At 43.9% G+C, this 22337-nt stretch overlaps 1 protein-coding gene across 1 annotated transcript in view; it reads right to left on the bottom strand.

The window, feature by feature from the left end:
- The window catches only part of DPP6 (dipeptidyl peptidase like 6), a 418950-nt gene extending 398156 nt beyond the window's left edge, over positions 1-20794 (bottom strand). Inside the window, exon 1 of the mRNA XM_075045285.1 lies at positions 20594-20794. Coding sequence (XP_074901386.1) covers positions 20594-20794 — 201 coding nt within the window. The remainder of the gene's footprint in view (positions 1-20593) is intronic.
- Between the last annotated feature and the right edge of the window lie 1543 nt (positions 20795-22337).

The raw sequence follows: 22337 nt of genomic DNA, 5'->3' as shown, positions 1-22337 counted from the left end.
ATAACCTATTGTTCCTGAACACAAACTAATAAATATTTACAGGCCACAAACTAAAATTGAACTTTCCTTTCAGAAAAATTTCCTTACAGTCTCAGAAATCTCACCTTTACTAAGCTTTCTTCCAAACAGACCACACTTTAGATTTGTTTTCCTCTTTGTGGCCAACTCTATGCAAATCTTCTTCCCAAAAGACATTTATGTCCTCAGAGCACACACAGGAATAATTTCTTCTGCATTCATATATAAACCTGCATTTGTTTCTTTTAATTTTCCACCTCAAATTTAGTCCTTTGAGCCACTCAAGACACAGGAAAATATCTGTTTTCCAGGTGCATGAAGTTTCTCCAGCCTCAGAGAATTTGGAAGCATATCTTTTTTCATATAAAGCAATAAACAAAAAAAAAAAATCTGTGGTGCTGCATTTCTCTCTTAGCAGGAGGACTACTGTTTTCCATTATGCAATGATGAACATTTCTTCCTATTGACTCGTCCAGGAACTGTTCTAAAACCCTAAGGATGCTCTGTTTTATTAAAAGTAGGAAAATCCTCTAGGTATGTTACATCAGCTCTGAACTTCTGCCTAAACTTAACTCAGATGTGATATCCCACAGAGCAGGAAGATGAATGGGAGATAGATTTAAATTAGTCTTTCTCAGGAATAAAAACGCTGAAGAGACAAAGATAAACATCTCTTGAAATGCTTCAGTAGAAATAAACTGTGTGCAGTAACAACTAGAATAATATAATATTCCAGAATAACATGCATGAGAACAAGAAGGATCGTGGAAAATAATAGTTGTACTTTATGTTTTTGAGGACACTGCCTCTTTCAGCTTGGTTGTTTTTGTTCTGTTGCTGGACCTCCTGGAATTTCATCCTTGTATATCCCAGGCTAAAGATTTTGGAAATGTGCTGGGAGAAGATACTGTCATTCTTTTCTATGTGAGCTGATGCACTTTGCATGCAAAACTTATTATTCCATGTATTAATTATTATGTAGGTCAGAGAACAATAACAATTCTCTATCATGGGGTCTAACATATTCTCTTGGGAAATCGGATACCTGGGTTTAAAACTTTGCTTCTCGGAATGTTTAATTATCTCTACCAGGTGGTATGGCTTCTATAAGGCAGTCCCATAAAATCCTGTGTCTTAGTGATTAGGAAACTTTCTGAAAGATTATTTCACCCATCTGGACAGATTGCTACAACTCCCTTCTTCTCCTTTTTTAATTTAGCCTAAATTAAATTTTTATTGCCAAAACTGTCCATAAAGTCAGGACAACCTTGCCAGTTTCATGAAAACTGAAATTACACAGTTTGGAAAAAAATTACAGTTCATTTGGAAAATAGCTCAGCTAAGTTTACCTAACTCCCTCAGCATAAGCCACATCCTTCTTGTGCCAGGAACTGTATCAATACAAACAGAAAGGTAACTTCTACCAAAAATAATTTATTATTAAAGCATGATACGGAAGACAGGCAGATGCATACAAAAAGGGAACCGATAGTGGAAATGTGTCAGAGACAGTTGATCTAGTTTCCTAATGAGTCAGGTAGAAATTACCAAAATATGCCCTTTGCTGTCAGAAAAGAATTCAGCATTCCCAAATCACTACATATTTCCAGTGTCCTGACAGCTATGAAACTACAAAGAAAAGATGGACCTATTTCCCTGCAATAGCCGATTCTTAGAAAGGTTGAGAACAAAACTATTCTCAGTTACCCCGTTAACTCAGCGGTCTGTGGTCACACTCTCCTACTTCTAACCTACTGATGAATCACTGGGGAGTCCATTTGCTGTCATGTAATGTCATCTCTTGTTTTCCTGCTGGCTTTTTTACAATGGGGCTGCTACTGTAGACTCAGTGGTCTGAGGACATAAAAGAAATGGGGTGTGTAGGAGTAAGTGTCATGAAGTCACCTGATGTAAGAGGAAAGGCTTCAAATCTGAAGGGCTCATGACCAGTTACCCTAATAAAAGATATTACTTCTTCCTAGAAGTCTTGCTTTAAAACGAAGTATGACACAATATCAGGGGTCTATATAGAACTGATACAGTCTAATATAACCTTAACTTAGCCTTGTCTTCAAGCATACAGGGTTTTCCACTACAAAGGCCATTGCCTCATGAGGGAATTAGTAGGCGCATGGTGACATGCATGGCTGAAAAGAAACAGCATGCAGTAAATGAAGCACTGAGCTGGAAACAAAGAGGAAGGACAGTTTCATGACTAAGCAAGTGGACTGACACCCTGAAGACACAGATGATTTCCTTGTCTCCTGTACAACCAGATTCTGTGATGCTGGGCCAAACATTTAAGCTGAGTTCTGCTAAGTGAGCACTAGAGTGTTACTTCACAACCATTCACCTCTGGAACTTCTGATACTATTTGTAGAAACGCTGAGGGTCAGTATTGCCACTGAGGTCACAGGCTTGTGTTTTGGACTCCCATAAAAATAGTCCCCATATCAAGGTATTCTCAATACATTAAGAATTATTCCTCAATTAGCTATCTATGGAATGGGAATAAACCCCTCCTCATGCTCAGCAGCTGTCCTGTGAAAACCAATTCACTAGGTTTTGAGAAGCATTCAAATACTGTGGCAGTAAATGCTAGAGAAGAGCCCATGAGAAAATTAAACCGCATCTGAAGAGAGTGCAGATTAAGGCCTAGGGCCATACATTAAACAATGGGGGAAAATGAAAGGTTGAAGAGCTTTTGATTAAATCATTGTGAGCATGGGAAGAGGGGTCCTGTGCAAAAAAAACCCACAACGACACACAATCATTTAATTAAAGACTAACATAAGGCACACAAGGAAACTAGAGTAATGAATACAAGAAAAAGTTGAATGAAGGGATTCACTGGCAACTTTAAGTCCAGCACTGTTTATATTTTTTGAGTGCCTGATGTGGTAATGGTTTCTTTGATGTATATTGTAATACCATGCAGGGATATCTAAAGGAGTCCTGAACAACCTCTATCAGCAACTGAAAGTTTGCAGCCATGTGAGCAATCAGTGGACAAATTAGTTCTGACTAATATGAGTGAGCAGCAGCTGAAAGCTGGCACTGCATCAGCGCAACACAGTACTTGTGGTACCCTCAGCTCTTTCACTAGAGTACAGCATTGGGCCATGTGCATATAGCCTTAGCAGGAGGGAAGCTCATCCTTTGGGCAGACATGGCCCTGGGGAGGCACTGATTTAGATCAACTGTGTGTTTGGTGGCATGTGAAATTCCAGCTCAAATAACCATGAAAATCCTCAGTCTTCAACGTATATTAGCTCTTTCAAGCAGTATAAGCTGTACTGCTTTATCTTTGCTGTTTTGAGAAGTAGAAAAAAAAGGCAGGAGTTTTAGTGCTTCACAGTTTGGACATTTTGTTGGGTGAACTATTTCTATCACAATGCCTTTTAGCCCAGGGCTTAGAAAAACCATCAAGAACAGAAAACACAAGTAAGATTATAGGATATAATAAGAATGCTTCATCTTAACAGCAGTGTAGAAACAATATCAGATGGCTTTTATTGCATAACCAAAATCTTCTGGAAAATCAGCCTAATACCACACAAGGATTTAAGAGCTCCTGAAAAATTAAATGGCATACAGGAACAGAAGCCAGCTTTCTAACTCCCAGTCACATGTTACAGCCATGATGTTTGCTGACTTACTGTTCATGTGCACCATGCTTTCCCTCTGCTGCTGGGATGAGATAACTGGAGATTACTTCGGCAATTCCCACCACATCAACATACCTGCTGTCCTGTGCACCCAAACCACTTCTTCATACTTTTGAGAAGCTGTCATCTGTGTCCCCTGCCTCTAACCGCACGGATATAGCACTACTACCTCTCCCTCAGCACCCATTTCAGAAAGCACCACCTCTGTTGGAATAATTGGTAAGAAATTTGCTGCCTTAGAGTAGTCTTGCTACATTAAATAATCTTCACACGTATGCCCCTCATTGGTTTATTTGAAGAAGTGGCTGCATTAGTTTTAAACAAGTCTGTGCCATAGGTCAAATTTTCAAAAGTGCTCAGGGCCAGACACAATAAAGGACACAGCTGCTTACAAGCCAGGCACCGTCATTCCTACATTGTCAACATTTTGAGTGCACTGTGAGCTTGAAAAAATCAGCATTAGGTGTACTAAGGGGAAGAAGCTAACAGGAATTGCCTGGCATGTGTGGTACCCCTTCTTGGGAATCTTTTATACTCACCATCTGCTGAGGAGCAGAGCCCTACAACTCAGAGCTCTTCCCACCACCACGCAGCCATGCTCACTTTCCCTCCGTTTCCTTTCCAACTCCTCCATCTCTCCTGTGTTCAGAAATGACGAGAGAGAGGAGAGCCCTTCTGAATCTGCAGCAACAGCCAAGAGCTCATCCTGGGAGATGGGGTTTTGAACAAGGCTGAGAACCAAACCCAGACTTCTCACTAGGTGAATGCCACAGTTCCTAAAGCTTCATGTAGCAAGTGGGCAGCTTTTCCTCCTCCAGGCAGAGTTTCTAAAATAATTGGTGTTTTATAATATTCTCAAACCTTCCAATGCATGTTAAACCCCCTCTGAACCCACATAATGCAATGAGCCATTGAAGGGCACGAGGTGTGTTCCTAGATGAAGCTAATTCTTGCTTTGCCTGTTTCTGATTCACAGAGAGACTTTGATGAACTTGGGTGCTTACAGCTGGGCAATTCTGTCACACAAACAGCACTGCTTTTGTGGCCTAGGGATCATTTATATTAAAGAAGGGAAATATTCAGTAAGGTTGTTCAAACTCTGAGCTAGTTTTGTTGATCATTTGGATGTATTGAGCAACTAAATTATCTTTAGATACCCAAATCTGCAAATCACATAATCTGGAGATAGTTTGCATTCAGATTACACTATAGTGGACCTATAACACAAAACAAACTGTCTAATATTCTTCCAATGGCTTCTCAGCCATAGGCTTTCCTTTGCAGTCTGTCTTTGCTATGGAGATAGGCAAAGGTACTCTCTGTAAAGGACTCTGGGATTCTGTGTAGAAATGCTAGAGCAAAGCACTTTGGCGAAACAAGAACACACAATTCTACAACAGTAAGGGAAAAAGAACTGCTGTGAATTAGATTTACCCACACAGACCATCTGCACCTTAAATGCCTATAGATGCTGCTGCCCTTGTAGTGACAGTCCTCTTAACATCTTGCCTCTTGAAATGGAAAAGTGTTTGGCCTACAGGAGAGAGAGCTAGAAACCCTTAGAGAAATATCATATACCTGGTATAGCTGACACAATTTGTTTAAAATGCAGCAATCCAGGGCCTCTTGAATAAACCTGACTGAACAATCTTAAAAATATGTGCAAAGGATGGATTTAGCCCTGTATAACCCATTTTACTACCTTTTTTTTTTTTTTTACAAACACTGAGTGTAATAACCTTTACGCCTTCAGGAGATTCTTCGAAAAGATGGTTAGCCTGCATAATTAAAACTGAAGTTCCTGTTACCTAGCTGGAGGCAAAGACCTCTTCACTGACTGCATGCAAAATTTCAGTAGGTTTAGTTGTAAAAGGGGACCTTATGTTTTATCTGCTTCCAAGGGCAGGTATATAATTCCATAAAAATAGAGTTACTGAGACCTATTTTAAAGCTAGATAGGACTTTTATCTTTGTCCACTCTTACTGGAAGACTCTTCCAATACTTCAATGCTCAAGATCTTAGAAATCTTATGATTTCCAGCCTAAACCAATTTATGGCCAGATTACAGCAATCTATTCATATTCCAACAATATCCTTCACCTTAAAAAACTTTACTGTCCCCTGGAGAAGGGCCCATTGACTTGAATAAATGAGAAGCAGTGATTATTGAAGCTGACCAAGAATAGTAATGGGAATGCCTGGGTCTGACAATGAAACTTTATCCTAGGTAGATATCCTGAGGATGGACAGATTCTCCATTTCTACCATTACCAGCAATGTGGAGAGACCAAGTCATAGAAAATTCTAATCTCCTGCTTTGATAAGAGATAAGACCCATTAAGTATAAAAAGCCTCTTTGCCTCTTAGCAAGCACACGGATTTATATTCAGAAACTCTGAAGTTACACTGTGAAGTAAAGAACAGATTTTGGTGCTGTAACTTGCTGGAGTGCTTTGAGCTCCGGAGGAAGAGAAATAAGCGCTGTGACAGATATTTATTCTAAGTTTTCATCAGAAAGTTCAGCAACGTCAATAAACAAACTCTCAAATAACCCATTTAACCAAAAGCAGCCATCAGGTTTCTTCACCCAATCTTAGGAATTTGGGGTATCCAAACCGATGTCAAGAGGCTCAGTTTCCAGATATCTGGTTGCCCATTCAGCCCTTAACAAGCCTCTGCCTGGCATTCATGAAAACAAATGGAACAGAAAAATAAAATAGAAATAGTCACATTGCCTTGTCTTTTTGGAAAGTCAGAGCCAGCCTGTGTGAAAGGGGGGAGAGGGAGAGAGGAAAGGCAGTCCCAAATGCCCAACATGTATTTTGCAATGAGTTGATCAATCATTCTTCTTCTGTTTGTAGAAATGCCTTGAACAGAACAGAACGGTCCTGAACTGGTTCATCACTCACAAGCATTTGATGAAAGTGGATTCGGTTTTTGGTTTATCATACAGCATGCTGGAGGAGATGAGTTTTCTAGATGAGATACAGGCAGTACACATAAAACCAATCTACTTCTTTCTGCTTTCCAGTGCTGTCCAAGACACTGGGTTAAAGAAAAGCAGAGGAGTGGGCTGCTACCAAAATCAGCCACACAGATCTCACTTATCACTGCTAGAGACATTGATCCTTGTACAATTCATCTACAGGGCAAACCAGAAAAACCTCTGTCACACACATGCGCTATTGTTTGTTCTTTAAGTTACTTTAAGCATAAAGCCTTGCATTTTATTAGTCTTCCCCTCAATTAATATCTATCTCAGCAATCTGCCATTCAGTGGCTCAATGTCCAGATGGAGATCTGTGACAAGTGGTGTCCTTCAGGGGTCCATATTGGGACCAGTACAGTTTAATATCTTCATCAATTAAATAGACAGTGGGATCAAGTGCACCCTCAGCAAGTTTGCAGATGACACCGAGCTGAGTGGTGTGGTTGACACACTTGAGGGACGGGATGCCATGCAGAGGGACCTGGAAAAGCTCAAGAAGTGGGCCAGTGTGAATCTCATGAGGTTCAACAAGGTGAACTACAAGGTCCTGCACCTGGCTCAGGGCAATCCCCTGTATCGATACAGGCTGGGGGATGAAGGGATTGAGAGCAGCCCTGTCAAGAAGGACTTGGGGACACTGCTGGATGAAAAGCTGGACATGAGCCGGCAATGTGCGCTCACAGCCCAGCAAGCCAACCATACCCTGGGCTGCATCAAAAGAAGCGTGGCCAGCAGGTCAAGGGAGGTGATTCTGCCCCTCTACTCCACTCTGGTGAGACCCCACCTGCAGTACTGCGTCCAGCTCTGGGGTCCTCAGCACAGGAAAGACTTGGACCTGGTGGAGTGGGTCCAGAGGAGGGCCACAAAAATGATCAAAGAGATGAAACACCTCTCCTGTGAAGAAAGATTGAAAGACTTGGGGTTGTTCAGCCTGGAGAAGAGAAGGATCCAGGGAGACTTTATTGTGGCCTTTCAATACTTAAAAGGGGCTTATAAGAGAGATGGGGACAAACTTTTTAGTAGGGCCTGTTGCGATAGGACAAGGGGTAATGGTTTTAAACTAAAAGAGGGTAGATTTAGACTAGATGTAAGGAAGAAATTCTTCACTGTGAGGGTGGTGAGGCACCGGAACAGGTTTCCCAGAGAGGTTATGGATGCCCCATCCCTGGCAGTGTTCAAGGCCAGGTTGGATAGGGCTTTGAGCAACCTGGTCCAGTTGAAGATGTCACTGCTCATTGCAGGGGGGGTTGGACTAGATGACCTTGAAAGGTCACTTCCAACCCAAACTATTCTATGATTCTATGATTCAAACAACGCTCACCAAACCTTTCATAAAGGCACCTGAAGACTCCTGATTGAGTTGTCTCACAGAAACCTTGCTAATAATATACATTTGGAGTGCTTTTAATCATTTTATGAAGTTAGGAAATTCTCATCTATTGAACTCCAGTGGACCACAGAGAAATTTTATGGCTCGTCACCAATCGAGATCAGGTGAAAGGAATGCAGAACAGTGCTTTCAAATTAAATTACAGTTTTTAAGGTTGGACTGGCACAATCTGTCTTTAGCAAAAGAGGAGCCTTTTGTGCAACTTTTAGAGCAAATTCAATCCTCTGATTCACACTGCTGCTCCCTACATTTTATACTAAATTGCACAGTTAAAAAGCTGACTACGGCATTCTCATGTATCTTTCCAGCCCAATAGCATTATGCTATCTGCCAAAAGCCCATTTCCAGAAGAGCTTCAGCTTAGCACAGACAGGAAGAAACAGTGAAGGAACATGGTTGTAATTTGAGGGATTTCACATGCAGATTTACAGAGTGGGATTAAACTGGCTTTAACCTTGCTCTTAACCTTCACCTTCTGTCTCTAGTGCCATGAGGCACTTCTTTCTAGCTCATCCAAAGAGGAGAGAGCCACTACAGAGATGCACAGTTGCTACGAGCATCTTTGTATCTGTGAAAGAGAGACAGTATTCCTTCATGACCTAACATGAGAGAAGACAGCTGATTTTCTCTCTTCTCCCTCTCCTCTAATATGAAGCTCACCCAACGTCTGGAGAAGAACAGCTTATTGAGGAACATATAATTCGCTACTGACCGAACTGTAAAAACAAAACAAAAAAAACAACCACAAAAGTAATCCTTTTGGCCATGTTTACACATGCTCTGAATCTGCATCCTGGGAATTTGCTAAGTGACCTTCCCTGAACATTAATAGGAAGATAATTTCAGCCCACCCTGAGCTTAAATGCTTACAGACAGTGAATGTTTCACTGCAGCTTTCTGAAAGCTTTCTTACCAGAAACCTGATCGAAGCCCATGCCATGAACTCCATTCTTGCAAACCCACATTGACAGACCTGGACAGAAGTCTCCCAGAATGACTGAATGCAAGAATAAAGAAGTATAGGTAATGTACTTTTCAGTTACAGATCCCTAGCTGAGCAGCTATGCATAATGGTGAAGGGTCAGGAAAGATGAAGACTCAGCCTGAAAAGCCACAGAGGTGCAATCATGTCACGCAATGCAGGAATGCGGACTGCACTGGATGGTGATAGCGTGGGAAACAGTCAGCTCCCATCTGTAAGTGAAGGCCTGAGGATATAAGGACATTCTCCTTGAGATGCCTCCAAACACGTGTGAAACACATGCTTCTATACAACCCTCTAACACAAACACTGTTAATCTAGGCTGAAGTTACACCAAAAAAGGATATATTCTGGTGTAAATTGAAATGGAAAGGGACAATGTTTTGTAAGTGCCAAAATATACCTTGAATTTGTTATCCACAATGCAAACATAGCACAAAGATAATATTATTTTTTTTTTCTGAGATTGTAGCTATAACACTAATTGGTCACTAATTAAGTATTTATAGAATATCTTCCTAAAGTTGTTACAGAAGAAGAGAGGATGAGAACTATACACAGCCAGCTTTTCTGCCAGGTATTTTACAAAGATATGAAATACTTGCTGCATTCTAAAAAGAAAAAACATTAGTAAATTTATCATAGAACCAAAACATGGGATAAATGGCTTCCAAGCTCTCCCCTCTGGGGACATCAGAACACCTCAACAGAGGTGGGATAAGGATGGGAAAGACTAGGAAAAAATTTGAGACAAAAAATCCTCTTCTCTGAGATTAGGGAGAACCTGCCCTCCTGCCCAGAGCTAGTTCCTGGATAGGCTAATTAGGAGGAAAGGGCAAATGTGGACTATTCTGTCTCAGCCATAAGAAATGCTTTGTCCTATAGCAAAAAATATTGTAGAAGCAAAATTCATTGGCTTCCAGTATCAGAGCTGGCATCCAGTTCTGTGCATCATGGCTTTCCTCTTTCTTCTGTCCCTTCATTGTCCCTTTTCCGGTTTTCATCCCCTTGCTAGTTTTGCTTGCTTTTGGAGTCTGCCTCATTCTTTCCCTCAGTGGCAAATTAAACTGAGGACACTGCTTGAAAATTCACATCCAACCTCTTAATCAATGCATCATGGCTGTATCTCCTTTTGGGCAAAGAAGTTGTCTCAGAATGGTTTTAACACACTAAAGCACCCAGAATAGCCCAGACATCACACACGCAAGACAAAGAATCTTTGAAAATGGGAAAAAAAGAAACCTTAGATACAGCAACCACAAATAACTCCATTCTGCCCATCTTCCTTTCCACATTTGCTTCCCTTTTTTTTCTCAGTGGCCTCTCCCACCTTCCCAAGTACATGACTTTTAACCCAGACAACCCTTCCATCTATCAAGAGCCTGACGTGCATGTTTATACTCCCCCAGGACTAACCTTGTCACTTTACCACATTAGCTCACATTTCCATCTCTGACAACTTGTGGCATGTTTTCCCTCAACCAACAACCACTTTCTTTTATATGACACATAGCACTTTAGCAGCCAAAGCACAATAGTCTGATAACTGCTCATCCAGCATCATGTATCGTCTTATTATCTGCTACATTATCCTTATCTAATTGCATGCACTTTGGCTCGATCTGACATTTTCAAAACTACAGATGCTTATTAGCTTTTCTTAGCTAAAAGTAAAATGTGCATTATAGTGATTATCAGCTCCTGGCACTGCCCGTAAAACATTATAATGAGAGAGACCTTTAGCCCACCATAAACAAGCACAATCAGGCCTGTTTTGGTTATTAGCAATGCTCCCCCAAATGTTGCCACTGTCAGAATTAATGACCACGCTGCTAATTATTAATAATCTCATGTTTCTCTGGGTTCTTTTTAGACCAAAGCTTTAGGCCAAAAGCAGAAATGATTTAATTCTGCACCACCATAGCAAAGCCACAAATGAAGTCACGGCCTTGATTCCTTTATGGCATCCAACAGATGCAGGTCCTTCCCCACAGGGATCAATAAATAGCTGAAGGTCATGCAGCAAGGTCAGTGGCAGACCCAGGAATGACAAGACTTCCCTAATGGTCATTCCAGTGCTCTACCACAGATCCATCCCACCTCAAACAGAAGGTATAGAAATGTGCCCAGAAATCAGTGAGAATTACCCACTCCTTGAATAAGCCTCTTCCAAGCACACCGAACTCAAACACAGAGAATATAAACAGGGCAAGTATAATAGATCAGGTTACTGTGACCCTAAACCTTGGCTATGTCAGTCCTTATTAATTATCCTTGTTTGCAGTGAACCACTGTATGTGTTTTGACAAGTGTTATTTGTGCTGCAGCTCACAATAGAATGAAGAAGCTGCTTCAACAGCACCCACTTTATCAGAGACATCACTGTGAAGCACTATAATAGCTTTAGTGTTTTCTCCAGGTGCCTCCTCTTGTATCTGTGATTACAAACAACCAAATTAAAAATAATAAAAAAAAAAATTAAAAAAGTTAATAGAGAACAGACAGAGGAACTGTATCAATAAAGTGCTTACATTCAGTATGCCTAGCAGGAAGACTAGTAAAAGTGGAAATCTTTGGTTCACTGTAAACCGTTTATGTCTCTATGGCAACATCGTTGATTTCTACAGCTTTCCTATCAACAATGTAATAGATGTCTGGTCTTTTAAATATTACCTTTCTTTTCAGGCACCTAAGGGATATAGGAAAAACAAAACCAAAGACAAACCATATTTAATATAGATTACCCAGAAACATGAGGAGGGATTTAGCAATAAATGACAAACAAATAAAGATAGGATTCTACAGTCACATGAAACATAATCCCATGAGCAATCTGTGCAAATCTCAGAACTGTGTATGCAATAAACTTATCTTGGGACAATCAGTCTCTTATGCAAGAGGTCAAGCACTATTTAAAGTAGATCCCAACATCCTCTTTCCTCTCTGTTCAAGGCTCCTTGTGTTCCTCTGCAATACAAGATAACCCGACCTGTCTGTCCTCAGAGGAGAGCAGAGGAGAGAGGCAGCAGCTGAAACTTGTATTTTGCAATGCCAGAGGGCATGTCACTGTGAAGCGGCTGGAGAGGAGCCATCTGAGGTTTTTGCCGGGAGATCCATCTTTAGGCGCCAGGGCAGAGATAGATAAGGTTGCCAGCAGCCACCTGTTAGATAGGGAGGAAGAACTGACTCATGGCTTCCCAGCAGCGCAAACAAAACTGAGTTATTCTCCCATGAGGTAGGGATGGGGAAATAGAGAGAGGAAGAGCTGAGCTGTGCTTGCAGCCTCTATTGCTCTTAAGGTACTGGGAGGTCTTGGGAGCAAATGGGAAGAGCCATCCACCCCAGAGCCACCTCCCATACCACCCTACCTGCTGGCAGTAACAGCAGCTGCCACCAGATTGCTTTTCTATGATCCTGGCACAAGCATAAATGTCTGTTTTGCTGCTGCCAGCCAAAGGCTGGCCTTATAAATACAAGTCTTTTTTAGTCCACCTTAGCAAGAGGCATGGCAGGACACTTGAGTTCATCTTCACAGACACAAACTCTACATGACTGGGCTCTGCAAGCCACTGCTTATACCCTTGAGAAGGGACAACAGGCAGTAAAAAGCCCCCTGCTGCTGCCCAGATGGTTGACATTATTCTCCCTCTGCCTCTGCCAGAATGGGAGGAAAGCAGCAAGCACAGAGATCCTGTGTAAACCTGCTACTGGCTCTGCTCACCAAGTGTCTTCAGATCTATGGCTTGGAAACTGCGGTAACATCTGTAATTGCTCGGTCTCCATGGGTTTCACTTCTCCTCTGACCAAAATACCACAGCTACTTTCTTTTATAGAGAGTTGGAACTCATTTTAATGGAAAATAAGGAACATGTTGATACTTTTGTCATAAACACTTTAAAATTAATGACTGTGGTATAACTAGAGCTGAGGTTACCAGGCAGTTCCCACTGCTGCTTTTCCATTTCATGTAGCTCTGTACATCCAAGATAGCAAGCCTGGGGAGAAATTTGCATTTGCTTTTGAGGTCTGCCTAGAGTGAAATCTACTTGAAATGCTGGAGCAGATGCTATTGACAAATACAGAAAAGAAAAAGAAAAAAAAGAAAGCACCACCACCACCTCAAAATATTACATAACGGAAGTATTAAGATAATTCTGTCTTTCCTTTTGGGTGCTTTAAATCTCCCTTCTCTCAAACCAAGCTCCAAACCCTTGAATGGCTAGAGGAAAACATCAGACGTTTGAAATGTCACATGAAAACTGTCACTAATGAGTGCTAGATACAGGAAAGACTTAAATATGCCGGCCTTCACAATTAGTTTTACACCTGTAAGAATATCCTTGGTGATAACTGGAATAATTTTTAGTCTTAAAGCCCCTGCGGCCCACAACCAGAAATTGCAACAGCTTACAGGGCTGAGCCACAACAAACCGTCACTGCCATAGAGCTGAGATGCACTGTCTATGAGACAGTGTGTCAACTCAACCTCGGATTTTCCACCTGCAAAGTGAAGATAATAATGTTAAATGCAATTTTAAAAGGCACAGAGACAGCAACTTGTGGAATAATCTATGTAATAGCAGAGCTGTACTAACAAGCACCTCGTTTAGAGGAAAATAATTTACACTATGCAAGTGATAAGCAATTAAAAAATATGCTAAATGGAAATCTGTAAGATTTCATCAGCAAAGATTCACAATCTCGGCCTTTTTCACATTACCTCACACACTCCATTAGCTTTGCTTAAACTTACTGCTTGCAATGTGGATGAATATCAGACCCCTCTCTTCCTCTCTCCCTGGGTCCACATTACAAGTTCCCTGAGGCTTTAAAACTGCGTTAATCTTTGCTGTAATCTTTGGGAAGACTTTCCAGTGCTATTTTAACAAAACAAAGTATGAAAGACCTCTAAATAAAGTGCTTAAAAGCTGAGAAGTAACTAAAACTCTGGTTGAACGTGTGAAATAAAGGTTTCCAAACACTACAGGTGGAAAAGTTGTGAAGGACTTGTGCTTCCACTACACAAAAACCATAGTGCATTCGCCCTTCAAAACACCTTACTGGATTGTACCACTACACTCTTCCTCTGTTCCCTTCTACACTGCACTGTGCTGCAAAACATACATGTGCCCAATGCCCATATCTTACTCTCATTTTTAGTTACATATTGGCAGTAAAGACTATGGCACACCAGGTCTCTTCATATAGACTAATGCACAGACCCAAAATATGTTTTAACTCAGTTATCTCACCCACACTGAATCTCATCATTACCAAACACCTGCAATTTAATGAATACAGGTAACATTTTCAAAGGTGCGTAAGTAAGAACCTGATCCAAAATGAGTATTTATGCACCTAACTAGGTAATAGATTCCAATACATGTTTTTGGATTTGACCACAAATCTCTTTTCAAAAAACCCTGAATTTACAAATCTAAGTTATCTGTGAGTACTTTTGAAATATCTACACTGTACCACAACCCACTATGTGTGCAAGAGGCTTTTGGGAAAAGACTGGGGCTTTGTCTCCCTTTGGAGAAAAGAGAAAAACATTCCTTTAGAAGAAAGATTTGTTTCTCCCTTCCTTCCTCCATGCTTGAATATGGGACCATTTAAAACTGTTGTTGAACCATTTTTGTATGAGCTTTAAAAACAAATATTTCTCCCTGGTAGTGAAAAAGAGAGTTGCAAGACTGTCATCAAGTCAATCAAAACTAGAGAAAACAATAAGGAATTGAATATAACCCTCACGTGTAGGTATAAGTATGTAATTAAACGGTTGGTTGGTGCTTCACTATAAAGGCGATGAAATACCAAGCGCTCTATAGGAACAGTGTCATCAAGACACGCTGCCACCCCTTGGTCACGGGATGAAAATGCACGTACATCACAGCAACGTACTGGGAATCATCCAGCACATCAGGCAAAAATCCCAGTAAAATCAACTTGCAATTAATGAACTTTGATGAGATATTTTGCTGGACCACCACAAGCATAAATATGTTATCCCAAATTAATGTAAAGGTTTTTATTTCAAGGGACAAAATCTTCTGACTCCCAAAGAGCATTTTCAAAGCTGTGATGGACACCCTAAGGACAGTATTCTTTCTGGCCTTTTTCTGAAACAAAAATATACAGAGGAATGGAGAGCAGCACTTACTCATAGATATTTTTCCCCACTCCCTATGTCTTTGAATGCACCTTGGAAACCAACACAAGCTGCTCTGACCTGGGGCTCAGTGTCTTCTTTCTGCACTTGAGCTACTAGCTACTAGCTCAAGAGAAATAGTGTGAGCTGAGTACTCTACTCGAGGTATCCCAACTTATTGCACAGTTCACTACTATTAGAGAGATGATTCAGCCTCTTCACACAGTTATTCCTGAATACTTAAAAATACATTCTCTCTGGCAGGTTTTATTTTAGTGCATGCATCATCATCATGGCTAGTAAAGATTGCAGAAACAGAGGCTGATTTTAAACTGGCAGCAAATATCATAAGGTGGTTTAATTCTAAATATAGCTATAAAGCAAAATATAAAAAACCCATATCACCTCCAGATCAGAGTGTCCATTATTCAGTAATCACAAAATACATGATGGGCTTCCATGCAAAAACAATCCATGATTTTTACAAGGTATATAATTATTCCTTTTGAACAAAGTAAGCTGTAATTTTTATTAATTTCAAAAGGTGAGCTTACAGAATGTCAGTAGGGCCTAACTATTTCCACTGAAAGAACTAGTCCCAGCTCTCTACATCTTAATGGCTGTAGGATAACTGAGTTCAGCATCCAAGAACTCACCAAGAAAAGGCAGAAGAAATGATTCTTACAGACTTAAAATAGTAGTTTCTGTCAATAAGCACAACAGTTCAGATCTGTAGATAGACTTCTGGTTACAATTCAAATTACTATATCTTACAGTAATGTTATGATTCTTGCAGTCCTACAAACCCTTCTATACAGTCAACTCACTCATCTCTTCAGGAAAAGACCACACCACTTCTGAAATGCCTGTTGTCTGCAGCTCACACTTCAACCTTTCTGAAACACTGTCCTTGACATACATTTCTAGGAAGCAATACCTCTTTCCATTAGACAAATAATGAACTGAAAATTAACACTTTCAATTACATGCAACAGCAAGTCTGACATACCAAATTACAATTTTTTTACACTAATGGCTTTGATTCTCGCTCTCTCAGACTCACTCTATTAACAAATGATACTTGATTTACTTAATCTTTGATTTATTCAAGCAGGAAACACAGTTTTACTGAAGCATTTCAAAATTTTCAATATTTGTATCTGAATTAAAAACTTCTCAAAATGTAAATCAGTCTGAGTAATCAATTGCAAAACTAGTAAAGTATAATATATGGACAAATGTAGCTTTAAGCAAATGCAGGAAAGAGAGAAAGATTCAGAATTCAGTTATGGAATGAATATTCACACTAATGAAAGCTTCTGTACTTTGGGTCTGGCCATTTTTATATGGTTAAGCCTCCTATTAAAGCCAATAGTTTTGGCTAAGTAATGAACCTGTAAGAATGCAGCATATGGCTCTTTATATAGAAAAGTTTTATGATGTTTCAGTGGAGCATTCAATATTTTTAACACATAACTTATCATACAAAATTTAATTTAAAAAGGACTTCTGTGATCATCATTTTATAGTCGGTGCCTTATAAAATAGATCAATATTCTGAGTTACAGAAAAGTGCTGAATTTCTTATGCACCTGATTAATGCATTGTTATCATCCCAGTAATTAAAAGGAGCAGGGTTATACACAATCAGCATGATACATCTTACTCAGCACCTCCTGGCAGTTGCCTGCAAAAATTAAACTCATTAATCACTGTGATGCCAAAGAAGAAAAAGCTTGGAAAAGATGAAGAAGCTCTGTTTTATGGGAAAAAATTCTTAAGTCAACATCTAGGAGAAAATCCCTTCCACAGTACAACATGGAAAGCGTTAACCTCATCAATCTAAAAAGCAGAATTATGTTACCAAAATTCTACTAAGAGTCTTCACAGATATTTCCTCATATCTAAATGAATGTAGTGAAAAGGTAATCCTATAACAAAGCAAAAATGTCATCAGAATTTTGTTTACAGCTGTTGCAACAATTAACTTCACTATCAATATTGCCACAGAACCAATTGGCAAGTGGTTTTCTGGGGTCATTTATACAGGACCTAGTTTCCTCATTACTCCTCCCATAAATAACATGATCATCTCATCAAGCTAATAATTAACATGAAAAATTTGCAATATTTAACCCTGGGTTTGTTCACGAGTTAGGTCTAGTATATATATTTTCTCATATGCCTACCATAATTTGAAACAAAGTAAAAACTTGTTAAAATCCTAAAGAATGTTGTGACTTCTGCTTTGCTATACTTTCATGTTACAAAAACAATGTTCTCAAGTCCATCTCAATGGTGGCTGTGAAGTGAAGTGAGCAGTTGCCATATCAAATCACGATTGTCTTTGGTTTAAGTTTTGTTTGTTACAAAGTTACTGCTTCCTCTTTAGCTTCATATAGGTTTCATCTAGTATTTTTCCACCAGTAGTACTTCCAGTGGAAAAAATGCTTACTAACAATACTGTGACCTTCAAAGGCAAGATCCCGTCTTTCCCTCTGTTTTGTACTGCACTGAGGTCTGTATTGGTGCTTAAAAATATAGTACTGAATGCAGCGCACATATTTCAATAGGGAAAGTCATCATCAGTAACCTGTAAAAAAACCTCAGTTCTCTCCCAATTAGTAATGGCATGACAAAGTTAGGAACAGAACAGTCTCATTCTCAGGTTTCTTTTGGTATTTCCAAGTGTGGCCAGACAACAAAACTTTGTTACTCTATGTTTAAGTTCTAGCTTTTCCTACTACATTGATGTTGAAGGATGAAAGACAACGTGAAATCCCTACTATAGTATTTGCGTAAAACAGAAGTCTAATCACCTTAAAAAGGGGTTTCCAATGCCGTCTTGTTAAGCCCTTCCTCATGATAAGCAAAAGCACATGCTCTTGGCACCCTGCACAAACAGACCGCCCTCCTTGCACTTCTCCCTGAGTCCTTGCCTGCTGCCTGCCTCGCTTTTCCCTTTGCCTCGAATATTTCATGCCCGGGGCTGCATTCCCTCGTCCTGAGCGAGCCTGCCGGCTGCCGCCGCCGGACCAGGAGAGAAACCCCCTCTCTCCGCCGCGATCTCGCCTCGGCGCCGGTCCCGGGCGGGTTCAGCACCGCAGACAGCTCCTCCTGCCCCGGGACAGGCGGAGTTCAGCACCGCGGACAGCTCCTCCTGCCCCGGGACAGGCGGCGTTCCGCTCCGCCGGTCCCCGCTCCGGGCGGGGTTCAGCACCGCGGACAGCTCCACCGATCCCGCCCCCCCCCCCCCCTTCTTGCCCGTGCCTGCCCTCCGCCTCCGCTCCCCCCCGCGGGCAGGACCCCTTCTTCCCGCTACACACGCTTCACAGGCCATTTCCACTGGCTTCGTCACGACTTCGTCCTTCCGACCCGAACGACCCTCCACCGGAGACCCCCAGGGCAGGCTGCGCAGTCTCTGTTGGACGGGAGCACCTTTGAACTGCCCGACCCGGTCCACTGCACTTTCTCAGACACGTTGCAGCCTTTACAAATAAATTCACATGAAGTGCCCACGTGCGTTTAGAAGTCACCCCAAATCCATGTTGCTTGCCACGCTTTTTGCACTTCATTGCGGGAGACACCTAGGGAGGCACTTTTCCCTCTACAGATGGCACCACCACCAATGCTCTCCACCCACACACAAACCCTGAGGGGAGAAAAAAAAGAAAAAAAAAAAGAAAAAATCCCTCTCCTTTTAGTAGTTTAATATTATTCTTATTAATATTATTTTGGAGCCTGTCAGCACAAATCACTCGCACATGCTAAACTGCGTCCTTTGCTTCCGGGCTCAGCGCTTCTGGTGATCAGAGAAGCGGCTCCAGACATCTGCCGTCTCCCAATCCAGGAAAGCGAAATTAAAACAGTCTAATAACGAGGAAAATGTGTCCCGAGTCCAGCCCCGGCGGCGGCACTCTGCTGGCTCGCAGCGACACCTAGAGCCCAGCACGTCTCCGGGAAGGGCCCCGTGTCCCCCCAGCCACTCGGGGGAAGGGTCACTGGTGGGTGCGGACGGCCGGGCATGGGGACGGGTCCCCTCCCGCAGTTGGCCGGGGCCAAGGAGCAGGAGCGCCAAGATCGTTGCCGGTGAACGGGTCACAGGGAAGGGTTAGTTCAGGGTCCTGTCACCGCTGGTCCCTGGGGGCTATCAGCGTGGCAGTCACCTCAGGGAGGATGAGGTCGACTCGCCTTGTCGCTGGCAAAAGCGCATTTGCTGTACGGACCGGGAAGGTCTTCACGAAGGGACGGGAAAAGGGACAGGGAATTAAAAGACAACCCGAGGAAGTTTCCCTTCCAACACAACTCTCTCCTCCGAGTGAGGCAGACCTGCTGTCTCGGCTTGAAGCCGTGCCTTCCCTGGGAAGGCTCGCAGAGGCAGAGCCGAGCCCTGCCGCAAAGCTAACGCGTCCCACCCGGGCAAGAAGTATTTCTAACAGACACAAACAATATTCCCAACTGCAGCCATTTGCTTTCCCTTGTGTCTGCTTCCGCAGAGGCAAAACACACTGAAATCCCTCTGCAAACCTAACACCGCCCAGCGACGGGGAGCCACCCGGTTTGATCTATCGCCGGCCCTTCTTCGTCCCCCCGCTTTTCAAATCCCCTCTTGCCCCCACCCGAAAGAACTAGGCGCGATCGACCCAAGCTAGTTTAACTCCATCAGGCACAGCAGCGAGCCGGCGGCCTGGATGAGTCACTGGTTACTAAGGCAATATGCAGATGCACCCTTTGAAGTCGCGACTCTCGGAGGCAGCGCGGGAGCGGAAGGTGCGCGGCCGAAGTTTGCGCCTTCCCCGCGGGGGCTCGCCCGGGGGCGGCGTGGAGGGAAAAGAGAGGGAGAGACCTAGAAACGGCTGCTCAGGGGTTAAAAAGTTTCCCCGCTGCCAGGTTGGGGGGAGGCTGACGGGAAAGCAAGGAGGGAGGGACGAGGTGAAGACTTCTGCCCCGGGGGAGTATTAAAGGGTAAAACATGGAATGACAACTAAAAAAAAAAAGGGGGGGGGGGCACGGAGAAAAGCCTTGTGGCCTCGCTTGGAGGGAGATAGGAGGCAGGTGCTGACCCCACGCGCCCCAGCCCTGCTCCGCGGTAGCGGAGAGCTGCGCAAGAAGCCAGGTAACGGGGAGAGGTGCGGAGGCAGCGCAGGGGCGGGCGAGCCCGGCTCGGCTCGGCTCGGCTCGGTGCGGGCTCCGTCCCGTCCTATCCCCGGCACTTCGGGGGACGAAGAGGAACGCAAAGACCCGCTTGGAAGAGCGGACAAACCGCAAGAAATAGCCGCCAGCCTAGAGCACACAGGCATACGGCAGGACTGGGGGGGGCAGGGGGGAGGCGGAGGAGGTGGGGGGGACACCCAAAACCCAACCCAACCCAACGCGAACGACACCGGCGCTTACATCCTCCTCCTCGCAGTCACTTCGCGGCTGGTACTGGAAGCGGGGCCGGCTGCTTTCCTGTTGCAATGGACGCGAGGTCTTGCCGGCAGCTCCGTCCTCGTCGCTGCTCTGGGCGCCCAGGAGGTGACTCGCTTCGGGGGGAACGGGGAAAGAGCGGGAGGTGTTGATCTTCCCGCTGAACCGCTGGTACAGTGAAGCCATGAAGTCAATCCGCGGGAAACGAGGAGGAGGGAGGGAAAGAGAGACGCTTCTCCCTCTCTCTTTTTTTGTTTTCTCCCCCTCCTCTCCTCTTTTTTGGCTACAGCATGCTACACTCGGGCGAGGCTCAGTCCCACATCAGTGGAAGGGAGAGTGAGGGATCCTGCTCCCTGGTCCTCTGCACCGGCACCCGGAGAGAAGCGGGGGGGGGGGGGGGGGGTCGAGAGAGCAGAGAAGAGGGGAGTGATGGGGGGGAGAGGGAAGAAGATAAATAAATAATAAAACGCAATCGAGTCGTAACACCACAGGCCCCGGGAATGCTGCACCATCCAGTGTCGGGTAGGAAAAAAAAAAAAAAAAAGAAGAAAAAAAAAAAAAAGAACCAAAACACTCCACGAAGACGTACCCCCGATAATGGCGCCTGAGTGGATCAGCATTAAATGTGCTTTGGGGGTGTGCGTGTGTGTTTGCAAAAGCAGGGAAAAAAAAAAAAAAAAAAAGGAAGGGGGGCTGGCTCAATCGCTGGCTGTCAGCGGCTCCCCAGGCAGAGGTGGTGGAGCAGTCGCCTCCGAGGTCGCATACCAACAGTGTGCACAAGCGAGAGGCAGAGTGACAGAGTGTGTGAGACGGAGTGGAAGAGGCTGGGAAGCCTCATTCAAAGCACGTTGCTCTTCTGGGGAGGGAGGGCTCTTCTACAATCATCTCCTTTTCGGCACCTTCTTTTTCTTCTTCCCAATAATTTTTTTTTTTTTTCCCGGGGAAACAACTTAAAAAAAAAAAAAAAAAAAAAAAAGAGCAACAGACACCTGATCGCTAGCCGTGAGAGAGAAAGAGAGGTGGGGAGGGGAAAAGGCGAGGCGGGGAGGAGGGAGGCGGGACCGGCAGCCGGAGGGGCGCCGGGAGGCCGGGGTGCCTGGAGCGGCTCGGCTCCGGGGAAAGGGCAAGGGGAGGGAGGGCGAAGCCTCTCCGCTGCCCTGCCCTGCTCCAGCCGGCCGCGGGCACGGCTCTGCCCAGCAAAGCGGGCAAGTGCCCGGTCCCCGTCCCTTCCACTCCGTCCTCCTCCTTCCCTCGCCTCCCCCCGGCCGGGGAGAGGAGGGAGGGGAGAAGGGGGGGGGGGGGAGGTTGCGGGTTTTTGGATGTTGTTGTCGTCGCTTTTTAAAAGAATCCGGTAAATCGTGTCTCTTACTATTTTTGTATTAATTCATTTTTGCTGCATTAAAACGTGCTTCAGCGCCCCTCAGTGGAAATCCGCCCAAAGTGGCTCCCGGCAGCACCGGCCGGGGATAAACAAGAGCGGTCCCGGCGCCGGGGGCGACCGGGCCGGCTTGGGCCGGAGCCGGGGTCGAGGCCGGGGTCGGGGCCGGGGCCGGATCCTGACCCGGTCCGGGACGGCGCCCGGGGACCGTCCGCCGCCTCCGCGGCCCTTGCGCCGGCGTTGAGCGGCCCTTGCGCGGGGGCGCGGGGCTGCGCTCACTCGGCGCGGAGAACCGCGGCCGCAAATTAAAGCTCCCGGAGGAGAAAATGAGCATGGGCTCAGGGAGGCGGC

Source organism: Buteo buteo, chromosome 2, assembly GCF_964188355.1.
Source record: "Buteo buteo chromosome 2, bButBut1.hap1.1, whole genome shotgun sequence".
NCBI classification, from domain to species: Eukaryota; Metazoa; Chordata; class Aves; order Accipitriformes; family Accipitridae; genus Buteo; species Buteo buteo.
Note: the sequence above shows the minus strand (reverse complement) of the source record. Positions and strands in the feature narration are given on the sequence as shown.